This window comes from Heterocephalus glaber, unplaced genomic scaffold (assembly GCF_053883595.1).
Source record: "Heterocephalus glaber isolate CG9 unplaced genomic scaffold, H.glaber_assembly_v1.0 deba00000122, whole genome shotgun sequence".
Lineage (NCBI taxonomy): Eukaryota > Metazoa > Chordata > Mammalia > Rodentia > Bathyergidae > Heterocephalus > Heterocephalus glaber.
This window is the reverse complement of record NW_028258138.1, coordinates 75705639-75733121: the sequence shown is the minus strand read 5'-3', so window position 1 is coordinate 75733121 and position 27483 is coordinate 75705639. Positions and strand designations below refer to the sequence as shown.

The 27483-nt window shown below is 40.4% G+C and overlaps 2 protein-coding genes across 12 annotated transcripts in view; both read left to right on the top strand.

The window, feature by feature from the left end:
- Nucleotides 1-5427, top strand: part of Znf148 (zinc finger protein 148) — a 131321-nt gene extending 125894 nt beyond the window's left edge. For all 5 annotated transcript variants that reach the window (XM_087216306.1, XM_004835221.3, XM_087216296.1 and 2 more), the window contains 2 exons: nt 2528-2646; nt 2913-5427. In XM_087216306.1, coding sequence (XP_087072432.1) covers nt 2528-2646; nt 2913-4511 — 1718 coding nt within the window. In that variant the 3' untranslated portion in view covers nt 4512-5427. The remainder of the gene's footprint in view (nt 1-2527; nt 2647-2912) is intronic.
- A 16998-nt stretch (nt 5428-22425) lies between these two features.
- The window catches only part of Slc12a8 (solute carrier family 12 member 8), a 146722-nt gene continuing 141664 nt past the window's right edge, over nt 22426-27483 (top strand). For 2 of the 7 annotated variants that reach the window (XM_087216285.1, XM_021259632.2), the window contains exon 1: nt 23373-23891. In XM_087216285.1, the coding sequence (XP_087072411.1) occupies nt 23841-23891 (51 nt within the window). In that variant the 5' untranslated portion in view covers nt 23373-23840. The other 5 variants (XM_087216281.1, XM_087216270.1, XM_021259623.2 and 2 more) reach the window with 5 other exon arrangements.

The window sequence follows — 27483 nt, the reverse complement described above, 5'->3', positions numbered from 1 at the left end:
TACTATTTTTTGAGACAGTGTCTTGGTAAGTTGCCTGAGTTAGCCTCAAATTTGTGATCCTCTTATCTCAGTCTTCCAGGTACCTGAGATGACAGGCACTTTATGTTTTATGGTATAATTTTTATAGTTTTATTTCTTACATTTAGGCCTATGATCCATTTAGAGTTAAGTTTGCTTTTGATGTTAAGCAGGGGTCCAACTATATTCTTTTGTATGTGGGTATCAAATTGTACAAGCACCATTTATTGAAATGATTATTCTTTCTATATCGAATTGCTTTGGCACCTTTTTAGAAAACCACTGGACCATAAATGTAAGTGGTTTGTTTTGTTTTGTTCTGTTGTGTTTTGTTTGAGTTAGGGGCTCACTAAGTAGTCCAGGATGGCCTTAAACTTGCTGTGTAGCCCAGGCTGGCTTCAAACCCATGATCCTCCTACTTGTGCCTTGATTATAGGCATGTGCTACCACACCTGACAAATGGAGGGGTTTATTTCTGGCCTCTCATTTGCATTCCTTGATATATATGGCTTTCCTTAAGCCATTCTCAAATTATCTTACTATAATTTTGTAGTAAATTTTGAAGTCAGGAAGTATGAGTCCTCCTTTTTTTTCCCAAAATTGTTTTGACTATTTTGTATAAGAATTAGGATAAAGTTGTCAATTTCTGCTTTGAATCTTTAGAGCAGTTTGGAGAATATTGCCATTTTAACAATATAAAGTCTTCTAATTCATGAAGAATTAATTCAGATAGAATTCATTGAATTATAGTCAACCCACTAATTTTCTCCTTCCTCTTTTTTTCTCTGTGGGACCTGTAAGAGCAGTAGGAAAGCCACTGGGAAGTACCTTGTGCCCTAAAGTTGGGTTACCTGCACACTTACAGAAGTTACAGTCTAAAAAGCTTTAAATAATCTACTTGTGACCAAATTAAACTCTCAATTTAGACACTATTTCTCCTGGACACTCGATAGTATCAAAACACTTAGTTGCTCTATTTCTTCCCAACTTTTCTTTCCCTTGCCTTTAATCTATCATGTCCTATTCAGTTTATATTCAACACTTCCAAGAAGCTTTTCCAAATCAAAATAGCTCATAGTAACATTTTCTCACTAATAATCCACTATAGTAATCATCTGTACAATTCACTTAGTGCTTGAAAATTGCATAGCTACTTAAATATAATTTAGGTCTCGATTCTGATATAAGGAAATATAATGAGGTAAAGAATAAAAATGTGTAAAATAATTACTGAGTTGAAAGTAACCAGTTCTACAGATGAAGTTCTTTTGGAAATTCCAAGAAAAGAGGGCCAATTGTCCTAAAGGAAATAGATTTTAAAGGGAATAAGGTGTCTGAACACTCAGACAGAAGTGGGCATTCCTGACTAAAGGAGCCACATGGATCAAGGAAAAAGTAGAAGAGTGTGATATGTTGGTATTTTGGTTTGTCTGAAGAAAAAGAGTAAGAAAGGAAATTGTAGGATATAATTTTAAAAAGTAAACTAGAGCTAGACATAGCTTTGTGAGTTGTCATTTTATGTGTATCTTATTTTCCCAATTATGCTATAATAAATTCTTTGGAGACAAGTGTACTTTTAACCTTTACAACAGGGTTACTATGGGCAAAGGAGCAGTATTCAGTAAAATTTTGTTGAATAGGGCCGGGGATTTAGCTCAGTGGTTTCGCCGCCTGCTGCGCAAGCACAAGGACCCGAGTTCAATCCCCGATACCAAAAAAAAAAAAAAAAAAAAAAAAATTTGTTGAATATGTATGTGATAAGTAGAAACAGTTTTGTGAACCTGCATTATTTAAGATAACTTCTTGTCACACCTTTCTTAGAGTTTGTAAAAATTACTAAGAGCTCCATAGTAGTGTTCCTTATAGGTAAGAAGTCCTTAGGGTATTAAAAGAAATGGGACGTGTGTGCAGTCAGTAGCAGTAGGTTTGTAAATCATTCCCCAGATGAAATGAAAAATGCTGGTTTGAGTTGAAAAAACTCAATATAAACAAATCTTACGTTTGAAATTTAGTCTCAACTCTTTTTATTTTCTTTTAATAGATTAGATTTTAAAGAATATTTTTGTAGAATTCAAATTTCATTTAACCATGTTTTTGGAGAGAAATTTTTTTTTTTTTTTTTTTTTGGTACTGGAGATCAAACTCGGGTCCTTCCGCTTGCGAGGCAGGCGGCAGAACCACTGAGCTAAATCCCTGACCCTGGAGAGAAAGTAATAAAAAGCTGCACCCAAGAATTGTGTTGGACTATGGATGGATAACATTTTTTTAGATGTCCATATATAAGTTCCTGGTATTTGTGGTCTCCATGGAAAGACTGTATCCATATAACAGAAGGAAAAAATTGAGTGCACCTTCTTCCTACCTTTAGTATGATGAACACCTTTTGTCATTTAAAAAATAAATTATCACAGCTATCAAGCCATTTATGTGTTTTAACGATTCTTACGGCAAAGCATTTCATTATTTTACAATATTTATTTTGTTTTAAATTTTCTATATCATGAACTAGGTGAAAAACCATTTCGCTGTGATGAATGTGGTATGAGATTCATACAAAAGTATCATATGGAAAGGCATAAGAGAACTCATAGTGGAGAAAAACCTTACCAGTGTGAATACTGTTTACAGGTAAGAGAGGTAGCTTGAAATTCCTCTATCATAGTTAAGCTATAAAATAATTCTAATAAATGAAATTAGAAAATGTTACTGCTAGAACTTTTTGAGGTGCTTTTAAACTCTTGCTGATCAGATTTATAACAGAAAACCAACGCAGTGAATTTGTTTGGAATTACTTATATTATTATACTTACATCAGTTGTTTTCTTTCTTTTTTTCTTTTTTGTGGACCAAAAACACAAAACCCCAAAACTACTTACAACCTGTGAATTCGACAGTATTTTTCCAGAACAGATCGTGTATTGAAACATAAACGTATGTGCCATGAAAATCATGACAAAAAATTAAACAGATGTGCCATCAAAGGTGGCCTTCTGACATCTGAGGAAGATTCTGGCTTTTCTACATCACCAAAAGATAACTCACTGCCAAAAAAGAAAAGGCAGAAAGCTGAAAAGAAATCATCTGGAATGGACAAAGAGAGTTCTTTGGAAAAGTCTGACCTGAAGAAAGACAAAAATGATTACTTGCCTCTTTATTCTTCAAGTACTAAAGTAAAAGATGAATATATGGTAGCAGAATATGCTGTTGAAATGCCACATTCTTCAGTTGGAGGATCTCATCTAGAAGATGCATCAGGAGAAATACACCCACCGAAGTTGGTCCTCAAAAAAATTAATAGTAAGAGAAGTCTGAAACAGCCACTGGAGCAAAATCAAACCATTTCACCTTTATCTACATATGAAGAGAGCAAAGTTTCAAAGTATGCATTTGAGCTTGTGGATAAACAAGCTTTACTGGACTCAGAAGGCAATGCTGACATTGATCAGGTTGATAACTTGCAAGAGGGGCCCAGTAAACCTGTACACAGTAGTACTAATTATGATGACGCCATGCAGTTTCTGAAGAAGAAGCGGTATCTTCAAGCAGCAAGTAACAACAGCAGAGAGTACGCACTGAATGTGGGTACCATAGCTTCCCAGCCTTCTGTAACACAAGCAGCTGTGGCAAGTGTTATTGATGAAAGCACCACAGCATCCATACTAGATTCACAGGCACTGAATGTGGAGATTAAGAGTAATCATGACAAAAATGTTATTCCAGATGAGGTACTGCAGACTCTGTTGGATCATTATTCTCATAAAGCTAATGGACAGCACGAGATTTCCTTCAGTGTTGCAGACACTGAAGTGACGTCTAGCATATCAATAAATTCTTCAGAAGTACCCGAGGTCACCCCATCAGAGAATGTTGGATCAAGCTCCCAAGCATCCTCGTCAGATAAAGCCAACATGTTGCAAGAATACTCAAAGTTTCTGCAACAGGCTTTGGACAGAACTAGCCAAAATGATGCCTATTTGAATAGCCCGAGCCTTAACTTTGTGACTGATAACCAGACCCTTCCAAATCAGCCAGCATTCTCTTCCATAGACAAACAAGTCTATGCAGCCATGCCTCTCAATAACTTTCGATCAGGAATGAATTCTCCACTAAGAACAACTCCAGATAAGTCCCACTTTGGACTAATAGTTGGTGATTCACAGCACTCATTTCCCTTTTCAGGTGATGAGACAAACCATGCTTCTGCCACATCCACACAGGACTTTTTGGATCAAGTGACTTCTCAGAAGAAAGCTGAGGCTCAGCCTGTCCACCAAGCTTACCAAATGAGCTCGTTTGAACAGCCCTTCCGTGCTCCATATCATGGATCTAGAGCTGGAATAGCTACTCAGTTTAGCACTGCCAATGGACAGGTGAACCTGCGGGGACCAGGGACAAGTGCTGAATTTTCAGAATTTCCCTTGGTGAATGTAAATGATAACAGAGCTGGGATGACATCTTCACCAGATGCCACAACTGGCCAGACTTTTGGCTAAAAAAAAAAAAAAAAAAGTGTAAATAATACTGGCACTTTAGAACAGATTAATCAAGAGTGGGGTTACTCTGTGTAAAATGGAGTGCTGTACAGATTTAAGAGCAATGCGTTCTAACAAGTTAAGCTGATACGAATAGCAAGATAATCCAATAACTGCATTTTATTTGGTTAGTCAGCATTCTTTGAACTGCCTTACATGTTGTCACCTTTCTAGAAGCAATGCATTACTTGTTTTAGATCAGAAACTTGCTATTCCACCTACACAAGTTAAAAAGGAAAAAAAAAAAGACTCGCACAATTGTTTCCTAACTGATAACATTGTACATTCTTAGGAGATTAGTAATCGTGTGAAATTTACTCATACTGTTTCTAAGTTTTTCAGCATAGTCATTGCACTTCAGCAGGGAATCTGATTATACTTTACAGAGTGAATTTAAAAGTTTAAATGTCAAGAGATTATGGCTTAAATTAGTTTGTCCTATAGGGGGAAAAAGAAACCAAGAAACCACCTTCTAAAAAGAATGGTATGCCATATACCCTTGATTTTCGTTTTGCATTATATTGACATGTGTTTTTTTGAAGAAAAAAAGTAATAAAAATCTGATAGTCTAAGACTCCACTATTTAAAAGCCTAATTACTTTTAAAATATGCATACTTTCAAAACCTTTACCAAAATATACAACTGTCAAAGCAGTCTCTGTGGAAGTATGCGTATTGGTGTCAGTTTCTTTGTACAGTTGTTCCTAGATATTTTTTATGATTTTTCATGTGCAAGTAACAAGGTTTTGAAGTTTTAGTAAAAAATATTCTGTAGATTACATTCCCAAGAACATAATGCTTACACAAAATGTATATTCCACGTTTTAAAGCTTAATTGTATTTTACTTTTACATATACACTTCAGTTAACATAGAGCACTTAGAATCTATGTGGTATTTTTGATTTCTCAAAGTTAAAAAAGTTTAGATTTTTAGGTTTGATATGGTTGTGTCATAATCATCTCATAATTGACAATTTTAATTTTTGGCAATAAAAAGAAATTGAGGTATCTTTGAAACTGTACAACCTGGTTTAATCCTCTTTCTAGACTCTTGATAGATCGGATAATTAGTGTTCAGAAAAACTAAAGAAATGGGCATTTTAATTGCTTATTTTATCTTGAGTTACTCTTTAATGAACATTGCTCATTACAATTTTATAAACCAAAAGTGTTTACTAATTCCAGTAACTACAATTTCTTTTCAGCTAGATAAGTAAATCGGAAAAATTTTGTTGCATTTCAAATTCTAAATAAACTACAGACTTTATCCTTATACCACGAATGGTTTTTTTAATACTTTGTCTTAAAATAATACAACATGGTACAATAAATAGTGCTTTTATATATATGCTTTTCTGAAGAATGATGGTTTGAGTTACACATTGAACAGTTTAATTTTTTGAAGAATAACATTAGTTACATTGATTCTTTATCTCTTTAATTTGTTTCAATTTCTTTGGTTTTTGTAATTTAAATTTTCATCATCTTTGTCACAATGCACATACTGATAAAGCACCAGTGAAAATTAAAATCAATATCCTTGGAAGATGAAACTTTACTTTGTTCATTTCCATTTTAATTTTATTGGCCCTGTAAATCTGCATTCTTTGTTTCAGTGTAGAATATATTATGCATTTAAATTATTTTTCTTTTATTTAATTTTGTCCCGAGACTGTTCTCGTAAAGAAAGGGAACAAAGAAATATCCCCCCAACATCCTTCATTTATGTTCATTTATTTTGAATATATTTGTATTTTATGGTATGGAGTATAAATTATGTTTAGTGTGGTTTCCTCTACACTATGGTCATTAAGCTTTGCTTGAAATACTAGTTTTCCCATTTGACAGCTTTCTTTGCTGCCAAAGTTTTCAAGAATTTTACACTTCTTTGAAGTAAATATTTAAGTTCTGCCATTACTGATCTTAAGATTGGTATGTGTTGTGTTGTATATCACACGGTTGCAAGAGGAATTCATTCAAGTGAGATTTTTAAAAAATGGAACCGTGCTCACCCTAGATAGGCACTTGTATTTTTCTCAACGTGCTTTGGTGAGAGTAGGCATATATTTCCTGAGTTGATTTTTTTTAAAGCCTGATCAAAAATTTTGTTCCATTAAGAACTTATGCAGTTCTTAGTACAATGTAAAGTTTTTTGTTTAACATCACCAGCACAGTTTAATACTATGGTTATTGCTGAGCAGTTTGGGTAAGCTTAGGGAAAAAGGCCTTTGGAAATGGTAGTTATGGAAGCAGAATTTCAGGTGTTGTGTTCCTGTCTTCAACACATTTCTTCACATCTACACAATGGCAGACTTTTCTACCAGGTTATGAGCATTTTTGAGATAACTGATACTTAGCCAGCATAACTTACTGACTTACCATTTACATATAGTCATCACTCTTACTGTGAAATTCTAAATGCCTACCAGACTTACCTTGTATTATCATCACATGATGAACATCTCAACAGTTTGGGTTTCCCCATTTTGGTTCAGAGAGTTGTTTAATTTCTATCTGGGCATTAGTAGAGAAAATAAGTAGCCTTGTATGCTGCTTTAGATTGAAACATGAAGGATATGAGATATCCTTTGCAATCCATGTTTCTTGTTTCTCTTAGTAAGCAAATTGTTCTATAAAAACCTAGTCTTAACGCCCGTATAGTTTCCATCAATGCAAGCGAAGTGTGCTTTTCCCCATAGGTTCCTACTTGCATGTTTGAGGATTGGAAACATCATATTAAATGAGGTAGTGTCTCTTAACCATCTTCTGAAAGTGTTTTTAACTTAAATTCTTATTGTACATATATTTCATTTGGTTTGAAATATTTGAGTGGCTCCTAAATTTTTTGGATCTACATGCAAATGTGCTACCTGATAAGGTAGGAGTCCATCTTTTTAGCTCTGGCTAGGATGCCAGCAATCAGGTCATTTTATCTCTTGGGAGGTAGAAAAGGCCTTGTGCTCAGGGCAGGCTTTCATTTCCACAGATGAGAGACACTTGCAAAGTGCCAGCAAGGTTAGATCTTTCGCCACTTCTTTCATATTGTTAATTTGGGTTTCTAAAGGGCTGTTTCAAAAAAAAATAAGCCAGGGAACTTTAAAAGTAGGCAGTGCTGTAGTACTACATTTCTTAGAACATTTTAAACTAGCACTCATTTTTTTCAGTCTATTTACTTGAAGAAGCACTATTATAATCAAAGAAAATTTTTGAGTGGGCAATTTAACTTAAAGGTTTTCCGTTTCAAATTGCTTTATTTCAGGGAAATAATTTTCCAGTTGTTTTTGCTATATTCTGCAAATAAAAACTGTTTCCTTTTTCACTTAAACTTTGGTAGGAAACAAACTAAAGCAGACAAACATTTCCTGTTATGTTTGTTGCTTTCTTTAATCCAATGGATAAAAAAGTAAAACCCTGTAAACATTATTTTATTTTTTTATGCAATACCATGCTGTAAATATGGTTCAAGTAAGGATGTACCTATGATTGAATCTTTAATTCTGCACAGTTAGAGTTTATATATAAACGTGTCTTGACAATCAAGGACTTTCATGCGAGTCTTCCTTTATGATGTTTATTATTGTTATGCATTCCATTTGTTTTGAAGTGAGTACCATTGTGCTAATTTGTATTGTCTGAAAGTATGTAATGTTTTTACAGCTTGTTTTTAAGAATCTGTAAATATGTACAAACCACAGTACTGCTTTATGTTAGAAGGCATATGATGTTGTACTGTAAGCAATAATACACAGCAGTGCTAACTTTACAAGTAGCATCAGGAACGTTCTAAAAACATTTCAGAGTTGTTAATTATCCTTATTTCATTTAATAATGATTATCTTTAATCAGTTTTTATAAGCAGATTCCATTGTTCCTCCTGTTGGAACGTAACACTGTTTACACAGCATAATTGACGCTGCAGGGGGGACAGGCTAGATCTGGCTTATCTGCGCTCACTCTCACTAAGCATTGAATGGCCTTACCACTCTTCTGCAAGATGGAGGAAGACCGCACACATAGTGCCCATCACACTGAAGGAAGGGATGTGGGTTTTTTCCTGCTTCTGTACTGCTACCTAACTTTGTGGTTTGCTTTGGATTTTAATATTTGTTTCTGTTTTAGATTCAAGCCCGTAAGTTTTGAGGTGAATTCAGCTCCATTGTGAAATAGATAGTTCTCTTCATATTTCATAGCTACATTTCAATAATTCTAGACTTTCTACTTTGGTTTTTAGATACTTATTTTTCAAGCTTGATTTCTCAGCTGATCAGATGAGTTTATTCAACTTCAATACAAAGAAAAACAAAATTGTAGTTTGAAGTGAGTAATATACTGTACAGAACAGCTATTTGAACACACACATCACTGCTTTAGAGATAAAACCGCCAATTTATAAATGTATATGACTTACATTTTATAGGAGAAATGTTTTTAAAATGCTAGTCATTTATATAATGTGCTTTGAAGGATTTGCTAGTCCACTTCTGTCACTTTTTAGTACACTGGTATCTTTTATATGTAATGTATGCTTTTTATTATTGTAGCAAAGCATTTCAGTAGAAAGAATTTTGCAAAAATATGGGGGAAATTTTTCATTGTTGGATTTGAATTATACTGGATTTTATCTGTGTAGTCTTACTTGTCTTTATTTTAATGCTGTTTGGAAGGGAACTTGGTATCCAAATAAAGCAGGTAACCTCATTTTACTTCAAGGGCATACTGTGTAGTGCTGAATTTAATCTGGAAATCAGATGATTTTGAAAAGAAAAACAAGTTTATAAAAATTGTACAGGAGAAATTAAATGTGTGATGGAAATCCTGATGATGGAGAACGTTGAATTTTCTGATACATAGTATTATTTTCTTGGGATCCCCTATGACTTCTTTGTATTTCAGCTAATAAAAGAAAAACTCTGCCATTGAAACTGGTAGGCTAATAGGATGTTCAGATTATACAGTATTACTTTTCCTATCCCATTTTTGACCCTTTCTCAATCACTGTAAATTTTTATTTTCTATTTCCTATTGATAATTAAATATGTACATAATATAGATACTGTTGTATAGAACTGAATGAATTGGGTTGCTGTGCTTGAATGGGTAGCTAACTGAAAATACTTCACGAATACTGAGAATTCATAAAATGCCAGAGCAAATTGTTGAGAGGAAAGAGGGCACCGTGTGTCCTGGGAAGGTCACAGCAGATTGTGTCAGCAATTCCATAGAGTAAAGTAGAGGAATCAGCTGTAAACCCAGTATTGGACACAAACTGGGTCTTCACTTCCCTTCCTTCCCCAGAAAGATAGCACTAAATTTCAAAATCTACTCAGGTGAAAAGTGCTTTGCAATGATATATCACGTTGAAATTTTCACTGTTAAGAGATTTGTGATTTTTTAAATACAAACTTTTAAATCAATAGCCTGACAGTTGAAATTTAGTAAATCAGTGTATTCGGATATATTTTGCCCTCCATGTAGAATTGTTTTTAAATAAGTGGGAGGATTTTTTGTTTGTTTAAATACATTTTTATTGTCATTGTAAAAATAATTTTTGCTTGACCCCATATTATTGGCATGATTGAATTGCTGAGCCTTTATAATACAACAAACACTTGTGTCATCACAGTCGTGGAATATAGAGGTGTTTTCAAAGCCGACCTGTTCTCTAAGAAGTTTGATGAGTTTCACGACTTTTGGCACTATTGTCCTTAGTTAACTTTGCCATTTGAAGTTTATAATACCATTTTATGTATTGTGATACTAAAGGAAATTGTTTTGCTTTATTTTAAATTGAATTATTAGACTAACTTATATTTGCAAATTCTGCATTTTAAATGTGGACACTGGCTGTTTGAAAAATAAAATACAGAAATCAGTTTTACAAATAATTTTCTAGATGAATTTTTCATAATACTTTGAGCCAAATAACTAATGGTAAATATGCAAAAATTGTGGTACATAGATAAGAAAATAGGATGTCTGTATGGAGTTAGCAGTTACACAAATTGAGTAATAATTATCAGGGCCTTTATTGTAGCTTTGTGTGGAATATTATTTATTAGACAGTTCTAAAATGCAAGAGTCAAGTGTTACTGTCATGGAATATTTAGGCTGGAAATATTTTTAAACATGAAAATAAGAATATATGTATTTTTTCTTTATAGATAAGATTTTATCAATGCACTGGCAATAGTGTACATGGGATTTTTTTTCCCCTTTCATTAGTGTAGGTAGCTTTGTTTCATCCATCTACCACTCTGCCAGTACCTTATCTTGTGACAAGACGCATTGTGAGAAAGCTGTCTGTAGCCAACAGTCCAGCCTGGGTCCATGGAAAATTAAACTAACTGGCCCTTGCGGGGATCAGTCCTCGGGCCCAGGTTTCTTAGCATGGCAACGCCGTAACCAAATGTACGTGGTGATGCTACTGACAGTCTACTAGCTTATTTCCTCCATCCCAGTTCCTGACTGATTCAAATGGGTGGGGAGATACACTCTACATGACACTTCTCCCTGCCTCTGAAGATGATATAAAAAAAATAAAATTGAAGTCACTTGAATTAATATGTTGTCACCGAGTCTTACTTGACAATTCATCATGCACAAAATGAATATGAAGATTTTTCTGATGATATGTTTCGGTAAAATTTTAAATTTTCAGTGTGGTAGGTGTTCAAATTTAACCCCTTATGGTGAGCCTGGTAAGACATTAAATTATGTCCATATGATGAATAAAGAATCAATGGAAGTGAAAAGTTTTAAGTGAACTAAAGCCAAAATGAGGGTCTCAAATTAGCTTTTTTTGTCATTTCCAAATAAAAAGGTCATTTAGAGTAAAAACCTCTACCCATAATTGCAGATTTATGTGCATATGTTTAAGAGTGGGGGTGAGAAATGTGATATTGTAAATGCGAATGGCATTTTCAAATGACTGGCTAAAGCTTTTAAATGGTCTTGAATTGTAAAATAGAAAACATTTGAGCCTTTGCATATTTACCCACTTCTACAGATGATTTTTTAAAGTTGCAACCTTCATAGTTTTCCCTAACTCCCTATTCTTAAGCTTCTGAAACTATGCTCTCCTGTCCAAGTGAGGAAGGGAAGCTGGGTGCAATGGGAGGCTGAGGCAAGAAGATCACAAGTCCACGCCTACCCTGGGCAACTTATCCCTGTACCGAGACTTTAAAAATTCTCAAACGGGCTGGCGATGTAGCTCAGTGCAAAGGTCCTGAGTTCAGTCCATAGTACTGGGGACAAAAAAGAAAAATAAGAAAGGGGTCAAAGAAGTGCAAACTCCATGGTAACACTTGTGTTTTCTGTTGATGTGCATCTTCACTTGCTGGGGCGTAAGCTTTGACCCTGCATGCATTCAGCACTGATCTACTTAGTAAAGGCATTGTGCTAGATAGAAATGACAAGTTTTGATAGTGGTATCAATCACAAATACTGCAGATTATTAAAGCAAATGGTGGGTGTCATAAGATGTGTTGGGCGGTGGGCTAATTTATAATTTACAACTTATTCCTCAACAAATGGGTAAGTACAGTTACTCTCATTTTAAGGTAGTCTTTAGAAAATAAAATTTCAACAAATTGATTCCAGAGATTAGAAAATATATACAGACCAAATACAATGGAAATACAGAATGTTTTTGAATAGGCTTCAAGCCTGAACTGTGGGAATGAAGCAATAGACTGTTGTGATGGAACTGACTTCTCATAGGAATGGGAGATTAATGCCTATAGAGATTCACAAACCTGAGGTACAAATGTAACAGGGTCGTCTGGACTCCCATGGGGCATTAGAAGTGGGTGCTAGAAGAGGCTTTCCAGGAAGTAGGGGAGCTTTCTGAACCAAGGCCTAGTTAGCCATCCTAGCAGTCTTTGTGGAAAGGTGTTAATACAGAATCCCTTGAAGTCACACTACTGTTTGTAGTCTTCCCAGTCTACAGTTATATTTATAGCACTCTTCTATTTCCTACTTTGGGCCACTGTAAAACTTAGCTTTTAAACCTCCACTCTGATAGTTTTCCTTTGTTTATGGGCACTCCAGCACCATCACTTAAAACAACTTCTGTCGATGACAGTATGAGGGTTAAAACTGATGGCCAGAACACAATAGGATAAATATGCAGAACAACTCAGGACCTCACAGAAGACAAGTTGGTGAGAGCAGCTGTGTGTGTTTTACTGAGCTGGTCCTCGATGTTGGACAGCAAAAACTGGTACTCAAAAGCATGGGCTGGGGTATGGGCTATGCAGTCTAGTGAAGTACACAAAACACAGGTACTGTATTGTTCAGAAAGTATTTCCAAGCAATGTAACCAGCACTACACAGGACATCTATGGGTTCATCCTGTTGAGCATGACTGTGAGACAGTGGATCCTTCACAGGCTACCTGAGGAAATGAGCAGGGTTGCTTAGAGTCAAGGGGCTTTTAAGTTGCAGGTCTGCCTTGATCTGTTTTGTTGTTGTTGTTGTTGTTGTTCTTTTTTTTCTGGTACTGGGGATCGAACTCAAGACCTTGCACTTGCTAGGCAGGCACGGTGCCACTGAGCTAAATCCCCAGCCTTTGCCTTGATTTGTTTAACCCTGTTCAGGTCACCCTTTTGGAACCTCAATTTTTTATATCTTCAAAATGATGAAAACCTATCCAAGCTGCTGTGAATGCCAAGTCATTTGAGGTAAAAATTGTAAACAATAAAGCAATGAGCATTTCCTAGTACAGATTTAAAACTGACAAAAGCTAGAAAGAGCAGAGTTGGACAAGTTAGGGAGCCTTGTTTCATGTGAACACATACCTGATTTGCAGACCTGTTGAGCATCTCTAATCCACAACCCAAAGTGCACCAAAATGACAACTTTTTGAGCGCTACCATGTCACCAAAAGTGGGAAATTTCACACAGGACAAAATACAGGCATACCAACTGTATAGTTGTCTGCAGACCACGTGCATATGAAACTACTGCATTTCATATTTAGACTTGAGTCCCATTTCCACAGTATCTCATCATATGTAAATATCCCCAAATCTGAAATACTTCTGGCCCCAAGCATTTTGGATAAGGGATATTCAACCTGTATTGCCTTTCAAAAGATTGAAGATAGGAGATAACCTGTCTGGATTCAATGGCAAGCAATAACTAGTGAGATGGAAGTAAGAGAATATATTGGGGTGAAAGTCCCCAGTTTCTCACCCCTAAGCTGTTGGTTAATCCTGAGCAGGAATCTGGAGGCCTATGAGGCAAAAGCAAAGTCATAGACAGTGAGATTAAAATGGAGCAACCAGCTTTCCCGGGCAGGAGGAAGGGATGCACATGTGTGTGGAGCAGGTGGGTCTACTCTTTAACTTTTTTTTTTTTAATCCTACATTTATTCTTTGACCATTGTTCTCCCTTCTTTGCTAGCTCCTTTGTTTCCGTCTTCTTTAACAGTATATCTGTGCTGTCATGGGTGTATACCAAACAGAAACAGTTGACTGAAATAGAATGCCCTGCCTGATTCTCTTAAAATTAGGGTTACTTAAGTATTTTTTTAGTATTAATACTTCAGGAAAATTTGAAACTAGATTACTCGTTTGCAGAAGATTGTGGCAACCCTGGATTAGTCTGTAAACTTCCTGGACGCACTGTTCACTGAGCACCAAGCTGTCTTGCACATAAGCAGGTGTGTGTGTAAGTGAATGAACGGTGAGGAAGTAAAGGAGGAGCTGCCAGTGCCGTGTGGAGGGCTAGAGATGATGCTGGAGATCAGGGACAGTAAGATGATGCCATGGTCAAGTGGAAATGCAGGAATTCCATGCTCATCCAGAGCTGCACTTCCCACAAGCATCTAAACAAGGTTCCCAAAGGAGACATAAGGATCCAAGTTAGTGGAAAGCGAGTACCTTCTTATGTGCTGGGCCTGTTTCTGAAATCTGTGTGTAGAAAGGGGCAGAGGACGGAAGGTTAGACCCAGTTCCTTCTCCTTGGCACCCTAGGGCTGACTAGCCTCTCAGACTATCTGACAATAAAGTGGACACAGAGTAGGATAGACTGGGATTCTGTCAGTGAGCCATTGGGCCCCAGCCCTTTCCCACCCCTGCTGCATAGGAACAATGAAAGAAAGAACCAAAAAGGTCCAGATGGGAGGTCTATGGATGGGAAATGACCTTGCTAGCTGCTGGATTTGGTTCACTAATAAATATTCTGTGATCTGATCAATCAGATGGTCAGCTCATGGGTGGTGGTAGGACGGACCAGGCTCATGAATGTTTCTCTAACCCTTTGGGACCTTCCCTCCCTTTACCTCACCTGGGGTCTTGCATCTTTCTGCACTCCCACTCTTGTTGCTTTGTAAGATACAGATACCAAGCAAGTGAGGGCCCTTCAGAAGCTTCCCAGAGGCTCCTCACTTGGCCCTGCGTGGCAGTCTGCTACCCAGGAAGCCTCTCAGCCCCCTATTCTCACTGTTGACCACGCTTAGCCTGCAGATCCCACGGAAGAAGCAGTGCTGGGAGTTTGGAGTGAGAGGCACTGTAGATAACAGTAGTAGGACAGACATTGGCTATGGATTTTCAAAATGTGAAGAAATAGAGTGAGTTCTGAAAGCAGCAGGTAGCTGAACTGGATTTCAATCCTTGGGGGTTTCTAGAATATGTGTAACAACTCTACCAGGTAGGCTTGGCAAACCTCAGGCAAGGTCATAGTGAAAGAGAGCACCCTCACTCAAACTCCTGTCTGCTCTTGTCTGCACTCTTGAAGGTCTGGCCCTGGGGCTTCCATACATGCCACTTAAGTAAATACTGAATGCCTCTGGGTCCGGAATAGCTGCCACTGTTGTCACAAGGCAGACTGCACTCTGCTTCTTCCTCTCCTCTCTGCATCTCATGTGGTCTCATGCTCCCACAGGCCCTGGGCTGTGACAGATGCCAGGAGGCTGACACAGGGCAAATGACTTTTCCCTCGTCACAGGGCAAACTCCCAGAGTCAACAAAGAGCTCAGATCCTGGAGGAGAAACCCGCTCTGCAGGAGCTGGGAACCTGATAGCAGGATGCAGTGGCTCCTCCGTCTCCACTCGGCCCTCCCCAGGGGAGCAAAAGCCCATTCCAGCCTCTTGAGGGGCCCACCTTGGCTTCTCTGGGACCCAGGAGCTTGCCCTTCCCGAGTCCCCACTTCCACCCCAGCCATGCCCCAGCAGCCCTTCCCAGAGTCTTTCGTCTTTGAGCCTGGGGTTCTTGGAGTGCAGGCCAACTTTTAGGAAGCAAGACCTCTTTCAGCTTTATCTTTTCCCTTGTATTAAAAGGCTGAATTGAACCAGACTGAAGGCCAGCAAAGTTTTCTGAGTGTGTGCAGAATTCCTATGATTTTTAAAACAGGTGTACTCCCAGGAGGGACAGAACAGTGACAAACTAAATATTTGTCATCTCTCAGGGACAGACATCACTCCCCTCCTTGCCATTAAAAGTTGCAACCAGAGGAAGACATCATTGCCAACAAGATGTTTTCTAGCTCTCAGGTGTTTTGGACCTCAATACACCACTGTCACAAATAGATCACCTAGACAAAAAATAAGTAATGAAATACCAGAACTCAATCAAACTCTTGACAAATGAACTTAACAGATGTTTACAGAGTCTTCCACCCCACAAAATCAGAATACACATTCTTTTCAGCTGCACACGGGTCATTCTCCAAAGTAGACTACATACTCGCTCATAGAACATGTTTAAGTAAGTGCAAAGGAATTGACATATATTATCAGTATATTATCAGACCATAGTCCAATGAAATTGGAGATCAATTGCAAAAGAACCCACAAAAATTTCAAAAACACATGGAAATTGAACAACACACTTCTGAATAACCAATGCGTCACAGAGGAAATTAAAGAAGAAATCAGACAGTTCCTTCAATTAAATGGCAATGAAAATACAACATATCGGAATCTATGGGACACAATGAAAGTCTTATGAGGGAAATTCATACCAGTGAATACTCAGGTTAGGAAAACAGAGCAAGCCCAATTAAACAACCTGATGCTGAACCTCAAGCTTCTAGAAAAAGAAGAGCAGGACAAACCCAAAGCCCATAGAAAGGAGGAAATTTTAAAGATCAGGGCAGAAATCAATGCAATGGAGACTAAGAAAACAATACAAAAAAAATCAATGAAGCCAAGAGTTGGTTCTTCGAAAGAATCAACAAAATTGACAAACCCTTAGCTAACCTTATCAGAAAAAGGAAAGAAAAGACTCAAATCCATGCAATTAGGAATGAAAAGGGCGAAATTACAACGGACCTACAGAAATCCAGAGGATCATCAATACCTACTTTGAGAACCTATACGCCAATAAGATGAAAAACATAGAAGAAATGGACAGATTTCTAGATACGTATGAATTACTAAAGTTGAACGAAGAAGACCTAAATATTCTGAACAACCTAATATCAATCAGTGAAATTGAAAATGTAATTAAAAACTTATCAACTAAGAAAACCCTGGGCTCTGATGGCTTCACTGCTGAATTCTACAAGACATTTAGAGAGGAACTACTGCCACTACTGTTTAAACTCTTCAATGAAATGGAAAGGGAAGCAATACCCCCGAATTCATTCCTGGAAGTAAGCATCACCTTGATCCCCAAAGCAGAGAAAGACCCAACCAAAAAGGAGAACTATAGGCCAATCTCACTAATGAACATTGATGCAAAAATCCTTAATAAGATACTGGCAAATAGAATGCAGAAGATCATCAAGAAGATCATACACCCTGGCCAAGTGGGATTCATCCCAGGGATGCAGGGATGGTTCAACATACACAAATCAATCAATGTAATACAGTATATCAATAGAGCCAAGGACAAAAACCACATGATCATCTCAATAGATGCAGAAAAAGTATTTGACAAAAGCCAACATGCATTTATGATAAAAACTCTACAAAAAACTGGAATAGATAGTCTCTACCTAAATCTGATAAAAGCCATTTATGAAAAACCAACAGCAAATATCATACTAAATGGTCAAAAACTGAAATCCTTCGCACTCAAATCAGGAACAAGACAAGGATGTCCACTATCACCACTCTTGTTGAATATAGTTTTGGAAACATTAGCCGTGGCAATTAGAGAAGAGAAAGAAATAAAAGGAATACAGATAGGAAATGAAGAAGTCAAATTGTCATTATTTGCAGGTGACATAGTAGTCTATATAGAAGACCCCAAGAACTCCAGCAAATGTCTTCTAGATTTAATAACCAAATTCAGTGGAGTAGCTGCATACAAGGCCAACACACAAAAAAATCAATAGCTTTCCTCTACATGAACAACAGACTCACTGAGAGAGAAATAGGGCAAACAATTCCTTCACAATAGCATCCAAAAAACTGAAATTCCTAGGAATCAACCTAACAAAAGAAATCAAAGACCTGTTCTCTGAAAACTACAGCACTCTGAAAAGAGAGATTAAAGATGATATCAGAAAATGGACAGACATCCCCTGCTCCTGGATAGGAAGGATCAACATAGTGAAAATGGCCATACTTCCAAAACTGCTATATAGATTCAATGCAATCCCAATTGAAATCCCAGCAGCATACTTTATGGACCTTGAGAAAACAGTCCAAAAATTCATTTGGAACAAGAAGACCCAGAATAGCAAAAGCAATGCTAGGTAACAGAGACATGGCAGGGGGTATCACAACCCCCAACTTGAAACTATATTACAAAGCTACTGTGATAAAAACAGCATGGTACTGGCAAAGACACAGATCTGGGGACCAGTGGAACAGATTAGAAGATGCAGAAACAGCTCCAGACACACTCAGCCACCTCATCTTTGACAAAGGAGCCAAACACCCTCACTGGAGGAAAGATAGCCTCTTTAATAAATGGTGCTGGAAAAACTGGGCTTCAGCTTGCCAAAGATTAAAACTTTCTCACCATGCACTAAACTAAAATCAAAATGGATTAAAGATTTAAATATTAAAATAGAAATGCTGAACTGGCTGGAACAGAGGTTAGGTAGAACTCTTGAAGACACTGGTGTTGGAAAAGATTTTATGAACAAAACCTCAGTTGCCCATGAACTAGTGCAAACAATCAACAAGTGGGATCTCTTCTTATTAAAAAGCTTCTGCACAGCAAGAGAAACCACCAGCAGTGTGAAGAGACAACACACAATGTGAGAAAAAATTTTCACCTGCTGTTCCTCAGACAAAGGTCTACTATCTAGAATCTATAAAGAACTTTAAAAAAATCAGACCTCCCAAATTAAAAGACCCAATCCAAAAATGGGCATCTGAAATGAATAGACATTTCTCAGACAAAGAAGAAAATAGAAATAGCAAATAAACATATGAAAAAATGTTCAACATCACTGGTCATTCATGAGATGCAAATGAAAACAACGCTGAGATTCCACCTCACTCCAGAACGAATGGCTGCTATCATGAAATCAACCAATAAGAAATGCTGGTGGGGCTGAGGGGAAAGAGGAACCCTGCTCCACTGCTGGTGGGAGTGTAGACTGGCACAACCACTGTGGAAATCAGTATGGAGATACCTCAAAGAACTAGGACTGGAAGTCCCATTTGACCCCACTATTTCACTTCTGGGGATCTTCCCCAAAGAATTAAAAGAATCATACCACAGTGATATATGTGCACCCATGTTCAAAGCAGCACAATTTGTAATAGCTAAAACTTGGAAGTAGCCCAATTGCCCATCACCTGGAGACTGGATCAAGAAAATGTGTTTTTTTTAAATAAAATGGAGTACTACTCAGCCATAAAAATGAGAAATTAGAGACATTTATAAATGCATGCACATTGAAGTGATACTCTTAAGTGAAATAAACAGGACACACATGTATAAATACTGAATAGTTTCTTTAGTGTGAGAAACTGAAAGTGTAAATAAGGACTAAAAGTCATAATAGATCATGTGAAATAGGAAGAAAAGCAGCAAAGGGGAAGTGGAAGTGGGAGGGGTAGAGGAAGTTAAAGAAGGGAATGGAATTAATATGAGAAAATGAAAAAATGGAAACAAAGTCTTTGTAAATAGGGAGGGATGGAGGGGTTGAAGGGAGGGCAGGGGAAGAGGGAAAAATAAGAACCAAGAGAGACTATGTAAAGGTGTAAATTTCCAATGATGAATGTCATTATATTGTATACCTAAAATGTACCAATAAAATAAAATAAAAAATTGCAACCAGAAGAAGACACCACTGCCAACAAGATGTTTTCTAGTTCTCAGGTGTTTTGGAGGTGTGTGTGCGAGGGGACTATTGGGCTAGAAATCCCGTAATTCTCGATACTGACTGCACTTTAGAAGCACTGGACTGATTAAAGGGAAATGCTGGTGCCCAGGCCCCACTCCAGACCAATGAAATATGAGGCCAAAATCTCCAGGGCTAAAAGCAGCCCTAGGTGATTGTGAAGCACAGCAAAAAGGACACAAACAAACCCTGTCTGGGGCTCTCGGACTCGGGTTCTGGATTCTGGGCTGGAAGACATGTTTATGTACGTGCACATTTACATCGTTATTTGATGTTTTCAATCTGCATCCATGTTTCCACTCTGCTTGACTGTGCCCCAGCTCTGGTCCCTCTCCAGGTTTTCTGACAAATGATTTCAAGACATGGTTTCTTCTCCAGCCTTCACACAGAAGGCGATTCTCACTCAGCACCATACACTGGCAGAGAGGAGGCCGGGGCACTTGTCCACAGCTGGATCAGGTAACACCTGCAGAGCAAAGCTGCACTATTATAGGCATCAACTTGGGCATGAACTGTTACTGAATAGGAAAAAAAATAGAAAGGGGAATTTCATAACATCTTTTACACAGCTGGGCTGAAGGTACAGGCCATTTAGACATTGAATAAGAATACTTTAAAAGAAAGCAAAACATTTTTACCTTGTTTGGTTGTGTTACGCATTTGTTATCTATAGCTGCATAACAGGTTACCCCAAAACTTAGTGGCTTAAAGCAACGTATCGTTTCTTTGTGTCAGGAATTCAGTCAGAGTCCTGTAAGGACAGGTGGCCATGTCTGGGAGCTCTGCAGGGGCCGGGATCATCTCATGCGTCACTCGTGTCTGGCCGTGATGCTGGCTACTGTCGGGAACACCCACGTGTGGCTTCTTTCGTGGCCCGGGCTTCCCCGTAAGATGGCGGCTGAATCCCAAGAGTCCGTATGCGAAAAGTGACGAAGATGAAGGGACGCCCTGCCGCCTTTGTGCCTTGGATATGAAGCCAAACGCTGTTATTCTTTCCATTCCCAGTAGGCACTTACAAAGGTCAACTCAGGCTCAATGAGAGTGAATACAGACCCCATTCCTTTTTTTTTCTTCTGGTACCGGGGTTCAAACTCAGGACCTTGTGCTTGCCAGGCAGGCAAGGCACCACTGAGCTCCAGCCCAGGCCCTATCCCATCCCTTTTGGGGGAATCCCAACTCCATACTGTAGGAAGAGAATGTAGGATTGAACGTATCAGTGTAGCTATCTTTGAAAATACAACCTGATCTATATTATTTTTCTTTGTAATTTTCTTACTCATTTTCCCTCAGATTCTAAAGCAATATGTGTTCATTGTAAGAAAAAAATCAATAAAAATCAAAAATAGATACACCAGAGTGGATTTCTTCTTCCACTTTACTATGTCAATTCTAGTTTCTAGAGAGAAGCACTACTAACATATTAACATGTACTTTTCTATATACGTCTTACACATTTGTAAATACATGAAAAACATAGCATAGGCATTATTCTGCAACTTGCTCTTTTATTCAATAGTATGTGAACAGAGTTCCGTATTAGTACAAAGAGAACCACCTAGTCCTTTCTGGTGCCAGTTATCTGCATCTGGCTATACCATAACATTAATTAGTGTTCCGTTGATAGATTTTTAGGTTGTTCTTATTTTCTTCAACCATTAGAAATTGATGATGCAAAGAATATCTTTCTAGTAGGTCATGTAGGGCAGTATCTTGCAGATAAAAATGTTTTGTTCTGAGGATATGCAAGATACTATTTTTTTTTTTTTTTGGTACTGGGGATCGAACTCAGGACCTTGTGCTTTCGAGGCAGGCGATGGGACCACTGAGCTAAATCCCCAGCCCAATACTATTTTTTAACACAAGTGTAGAGGTTTCTTAAAGTTAGTATCATTGTTATAAAATAAATCTACATTAAGCAGCACACACATTTTTCTTTGCAGATAACAAAAAAATGAGTTTTTCTATTTAGCCTTAACATGAAGGAGATGGATACATTTGTACTAAGGTTTAGAAGGTGCTTATAAACCTTGAAGGAATCGTCTCATTTATTTAGAAAATGATGAGGGCCAGGAAGCAGGTAGATATAAAGAGGCATGGATTTCCTTTTCTAATGTTTTTATCTCAGGCTGAGATGGAATTAAATGTGGATCCTTCACAGTTCACATTGAACTTTTGGGGGAGACTCATGAGAAAGTGACAGCAAACAAGGAACCAACCAGCTTAAGGGGAGGGGGGGGGGAAGTGCCACGTATGACCTAAAAGCAAGTAAGAAAGGCCATATGGATACATTCTGGCCACACGGATACATATAGGGATACATTGTAGATTCCAATATGTCATCCTCTCCACTTATCCTTCCACCTTTTGCTCACTGATGGCTAATCTGTAATTTTTCCTGGGGTTCTTGCCTCTTGCAGAGATGGCTGAAGACCTCTTTGCAGGGAATGAGGTTCTGAATTACACTACCACACAGATGAACCCCGAGGCCATTGTGCTAAACAACAGTCAGGCACAAAGGGACACATTGTATGATCCCACTTTTATGAAATATTCAAAATATGCGAAGTCAGAGACAGCAGGTTAAATGTCACCATGGACAGGATGAGGGAGTGAGGAGTTATTGCTAGTGAGTACAGAATTTCTGTTTGGGGTGATGGAAATATTTTGGAAAGAGAATGGCATGGTTGCACAACATTGTGAATGTGGCTGATGCTGCAGAATTGCACACTCTAAAGCAGTTAAAATGTCAAATGTGTATGTAATATACCTTCACACACACACGCACACGCACACGCACACGCACATAGAGCTTTGCTGGAGCAGAGCAGAGCTTAGGGCTCTGTCAGTTCCGGGGCTTTGCCTTCTCTTTTGTTTTTAAAAGAATAACCTCTATATTTAGGGATTCCATACAAAGGGCTGTGGGCGTGCGAAGCACTCCCAGCCTCCCTCCCGTTCCTCAGAAGCCCAAGTGGAAGCCTCACAAGTTATTTAAGGGTTAGAAAGCTGCCCGGTGAGATGGAGATCATGTCACCTGTCTGTGTTCATTTGGCTTTTCCCCACCTGAAGAAGCCCTGGCAACCTTACTTCACCCCTAGGACAGTGGTTCTGGTTTTTGCTGAAGGCGGCGGGGGCAGCCTCCGCCGTGCACCTCCGTGTGTCCGGGGCATTGTCCAGAAGTTCCGCGCCCGTGACTCAAGGGTCACCTGGCCCGGCAGCCCGGGGCACCTTGGGACCCGGGGCGCAGGGTCTCAGACTCCGATCCAGACGGGTCTGTCCTCCCTCAGGGGCGGCTCCGCCCCAGCGTTCCCAGGCCAGGCTGGCGACGTTACGGGGGTTCCGCGGCAGCGGCAAACGGTGGCGGACCGCACCCCCAACCTCAGCCGCCGCCGCGCGGTTGCAGTTCTCGAGGTCTGCGCGCCCCGCACCCGCAGGCCAGGCCTTCGGGCGGCACGGGAGGGAGACCGCACCCCACTGTGGGCCTGCACGGAGGCCGAGCCTGTGTCAGCCACGTGGCGGGGCGGGGACGGGGTGGGCCGGTCCAGGAGCTCGCGGTCCGGAGCAGGTGAGGGGCGCGGGTCGGCGGGACGAGGGTCGGGGTTCCGCAGGACCGACACCCGCACCCTTGCCACCCATCGCAGCCCACCGGGTCCCCGCGTCCCCCACTTCACCCTGCTGCCTGTCTCCCCTCCCACACTACTCGGGGCCCAGTCTGCGCGCCCTCAGCGCCGGCTGAGCTCAAGGAGGCCCCTGGCAGCCTTGCCCTGGACCGTGTCCCCGAGGCACACGAGGACGGGAAGGAGTGAAATCTGTGACCCCCGCGCACTGAAGGGACGAGGGAACGTGAGCCTGTGGTGGCTGCGGCTTCAGGACAACAGGGCGTGAGCAGTCTGGCTGACACAGGACCCAGGGAGGTGTTCCGAGGAGGGAAAGCAAGGAGGGACCATGAGCGAGGGAAGGAGGGCCTCCCTAACCAAGGGCGGCGTTTACCTTCCAGAGGGGTCTCCCTGTCCAGGCACCGGACACTGTCTCCGGGAGGATGGCCCAGGGGGCTTCGGCGCGGGAGCTCTTCCACGAGGCGGCCCAACAGGTAGGCGGGGGCATGGGGTCGGGGTGGGGGTGCCAGGCTTGGGGGGCCAAAGGTCACCCATAGCTAAATGGGAGCAGGACAGTGCTATGTTGTACAAGCGCTGTCTCAGAAGTTTATTTTGGCATTCCAATTTAATTGAGATAACATTACAGACAACTCTATAGAGAGAGCATCTCTGTTCAGATGACCCTCTTTGGTGTTTCTGTTATGGATTTTGAATTTTGGAGAAAAAAAACCATTTTCCACCCTGTCCATCCTGGGAGGTCTTCCATGAACAGAGCAAAGACTCAGATAATGTGAACTCCTAACTGTGCTGACTCAAACCAGTGCAGAAGCTGAGTTCATTTCTGAAAAACTCTGATATATTGAAGTCCAAGGGGTTTCTGGGTTCCATGATGTCCTCTGGGTTTTTGTACTTTCCCTTTCTGCTCCCTGTTGGTTATTAGTGAGAGTCAATACACAACATGTACTTATAGAATTGAAGTGGCTGAAACCATCCTTAGGTGTTTAGAGGGAAGCTACTTGAACCCAGGATCACCCAACTTGAAGTTTTCATTGCCCCTTCTGCTTTGTGGAGGGGGATTACAACAGCATTAGGATGGGGAATGGCCCCCGGGAGGGTAAGAACAACACGAAGCCCTTAGAGCAGAGCAAACCCTGGAGGGTCCTGAGCCAGAGGGCAGGGGACAATGGGGGAGCCAAACGGGCTGGTAACCCCTTTTTTATGTGCACAGGCACCCATGAAAATGCAGCACCCTGGCTGGCAGGCAGTAGGGGCTCCTTAAAAGCTCTACTCCCCTTCCTATTGGGCCCAGGGTGCCCTGCTGCGCCCTCAGCCCTGATCTCCTCATACCAGCCCTGGATGTATTTGTGCTGCTTGGACAGGAGTCACTGGAAACGGAATTGCTCCTTACAGATACTTCAGCAGTCTTCCCCGAGCTGTTCACTCCAGAGCAAAGGCCTGGGACATGTCCTTGGCAAGCTGGGGCCCTTCAGCCAGTTTCCTCTATGAAGTGTGTACGTCTGTCTAGTTTGCCTCATCTCTCTCACACTTCCAGGGTGCTTTCTCGGGGTATGTGTTTAGGTGCTTGACACGTATTTATGGAATACTCCTTAGTAGTGGGCTCTGTGTTAGGCATAAATAAGAAGCCCAGATCCAAAGTGTGAGGCCCAGAGGTTCCAAAAGGAGCCTGGAAGAAGACAACTGGAGTTCTCTTCGAGGACTTGGTTTGACTTAAGGATCAGATAGGATACCTGTGCGTGCGTGTGTGTGTGTGTGTGTGTGTGTGTGTGTGTGTGTATGTGTGTAGGTTGACCAGTCACAAATGGAATGGCTGAGAAGAGTCTGTAGATCTGAGGGTTAATGGTGTGGTGGTCAAAGATACTCGTGCTGCCTGGGGCCCAGGAGCAGCTCTAACCCATGGTAAAAGACCTCATAAAGCCTCTATTTCCTCACCTACAAAATGGCTATGCTGACTGAGACTTCCCTAGAAAATTAAGATTAGAGATAATTCATGTAAACATTTAGTGTAGTGCTTGGTTCCCTGTAATCCTTCAGTAAATATTGGCCAATAGTTAAAATTAAGGTGGGGAGTTTGCCTTCAGTCCAGGGGTAATGGGATCGGTGATCAGCAACGTCAGTTGGCAAATAAATGGATGACTCAGAGTAGCCAGTCAAGCGGAAGACCTGAGAGGTGGCATCTCCCATTCGCAGTGACGGTGACACAGAATGTGCGAGTGTGAGAGGAGAGTGTGCCTGTCCCAGGGTGTCACTCAGCTCTGTACCTGCCCCTCGTCTTCCTGTGCAGTGCCCAGCGCTGCCTGCTCTTTCCCTTTTTGGTCTTCTCTTCCCTTTCTCTCCTCTCCCTCTCCATTTGACTGACCTAAACTAGCTGGGCACCATAAGAGAAAGAGAGTCCAGTCAAGTTTGGGACAACAGTTGTTCAGATTTGGATGGAGAATGTCCCTCGGAGTCCTTCTGGGCTCATAGGCAGGGCTTTTGGAAGGTGATTGACTCATGGGGGCGCTGTGGCTGACCTGCTGTTGGGAAGCAGGGTTTGGTTGGAAGGACAGGTCACTGGAGTGTGACCTGGAAGGGTTTATCTCCCTCTCTGGCTCCTCCCTTCTCTCTGCTTCCTGACTGCCATGCTGTGAGCAGCTCTCCTCCACCAAGCCCCTCTGCCATGCCATTTCTGCCTTGGAGCCAGCCAACCATAATGGAAATGTGAGCCAAACAAACCTCTCCTCCTTTAAGTCGTGGGTGTCAGGTATTGTGTCTCAGTGACAAGAAAGTGACTAAGACAGCCGGGAACAGGGGGTGGGGGTGGGGGTAACACCATCAAGAGAGGCAGATGGAATCAAACATGGCAGGGGACAGAGGGGTCGTCAGAGATCCCCTGGCCCACCAGTCCCCTTGCTTAGCCGGTTGGGAGACAAGTCCAGATGTGCTCAACGACTTGCCCAAAGACACATGCAAAGCATGGCATAGCTAGGCTGGAGCCCAGGCCAATGATCTTATGTCCAACTCTGTGCTGATACCATCTTCAGGTTATAATATCATTTTGGGGTCTGGTTTCAGGCTTTATCACTGCAAAATCTTTGCTCTATTTTTGAGTCCTCATTAGCAGTTAAGAACTGACTCATTTTTACCAGGTATTTTTTCAGGACTTCTAGCATTTTTAAAAGCTAATGTGCATAGCATATGCAAGGTCTTGGATTCACACATAACCAGCACTGGGAAAAAAAGCCCATGTACAAAGTGATCCCAGCAGCCCTATTCTAGGCAATAATGTATGTTGTATTAGTGTGTACAGAAAAAAAATGCATTAGCCAGGCACAGTGGCACATGCCTGTAATTCCAGCACTCTGGGAGGCTGAGGGAGGAAGATCATAAGTTCAAGCCCAGCCTGGGCAACTTAGCCACTTAGTGAGACCCTGTATCAAAATTTTAAAAATTAGAAGGGAATAAGGATGTAGCTCAATGAGAAGGCCCTGGGTTCAATCCAACTGCTAGGGGAGGATGCAGCTAAGGAGAAAAGAAAGAGGAACTGAAGACAGTCTTTTTAGCCCTTCCTTTTAGAGATAAGGATGCAGGGGCCCAGATAGTAGGACAGAGAACTGGGCTCCCGTCTGGGGTTTCCAGAGCTATGAGCCCCTAACCTGCTCAGTGTTTAGAGGGCATGAAGCTCATACAATTTTTAGGACTCATTAGTAAAAAGGGTACAAATTGCAAATAAAAAATTAGGTATAATCTTTGGAAGAGGCATAGTGCAAGTGAAGGTCTTGAAATGTAAGCTGTTAGCTTCACCGTGAAACCACCCGTTCTAAATGGACAGAATCAAATTTGGGAGGCAACACGAGAAAAGAGGCTCATGATCCCGCACCTGCAGAAGAAAAGAAATGACAGCTTCTCAGGGAAGCCTGAGAGCCTTTCATGTGGACACTGTCCTTTCCTTCTCTTCCTCCTCTGTGCCCCATCTTTCTGTTTTATAGCCCAGTTTGTTTCTTTGCCCAAAAAAAGACACATGCACCAAAAATGGTGCATATGAATAAAAAGTAAAATGGAGACATTTTCTGGATAATGATATATTAC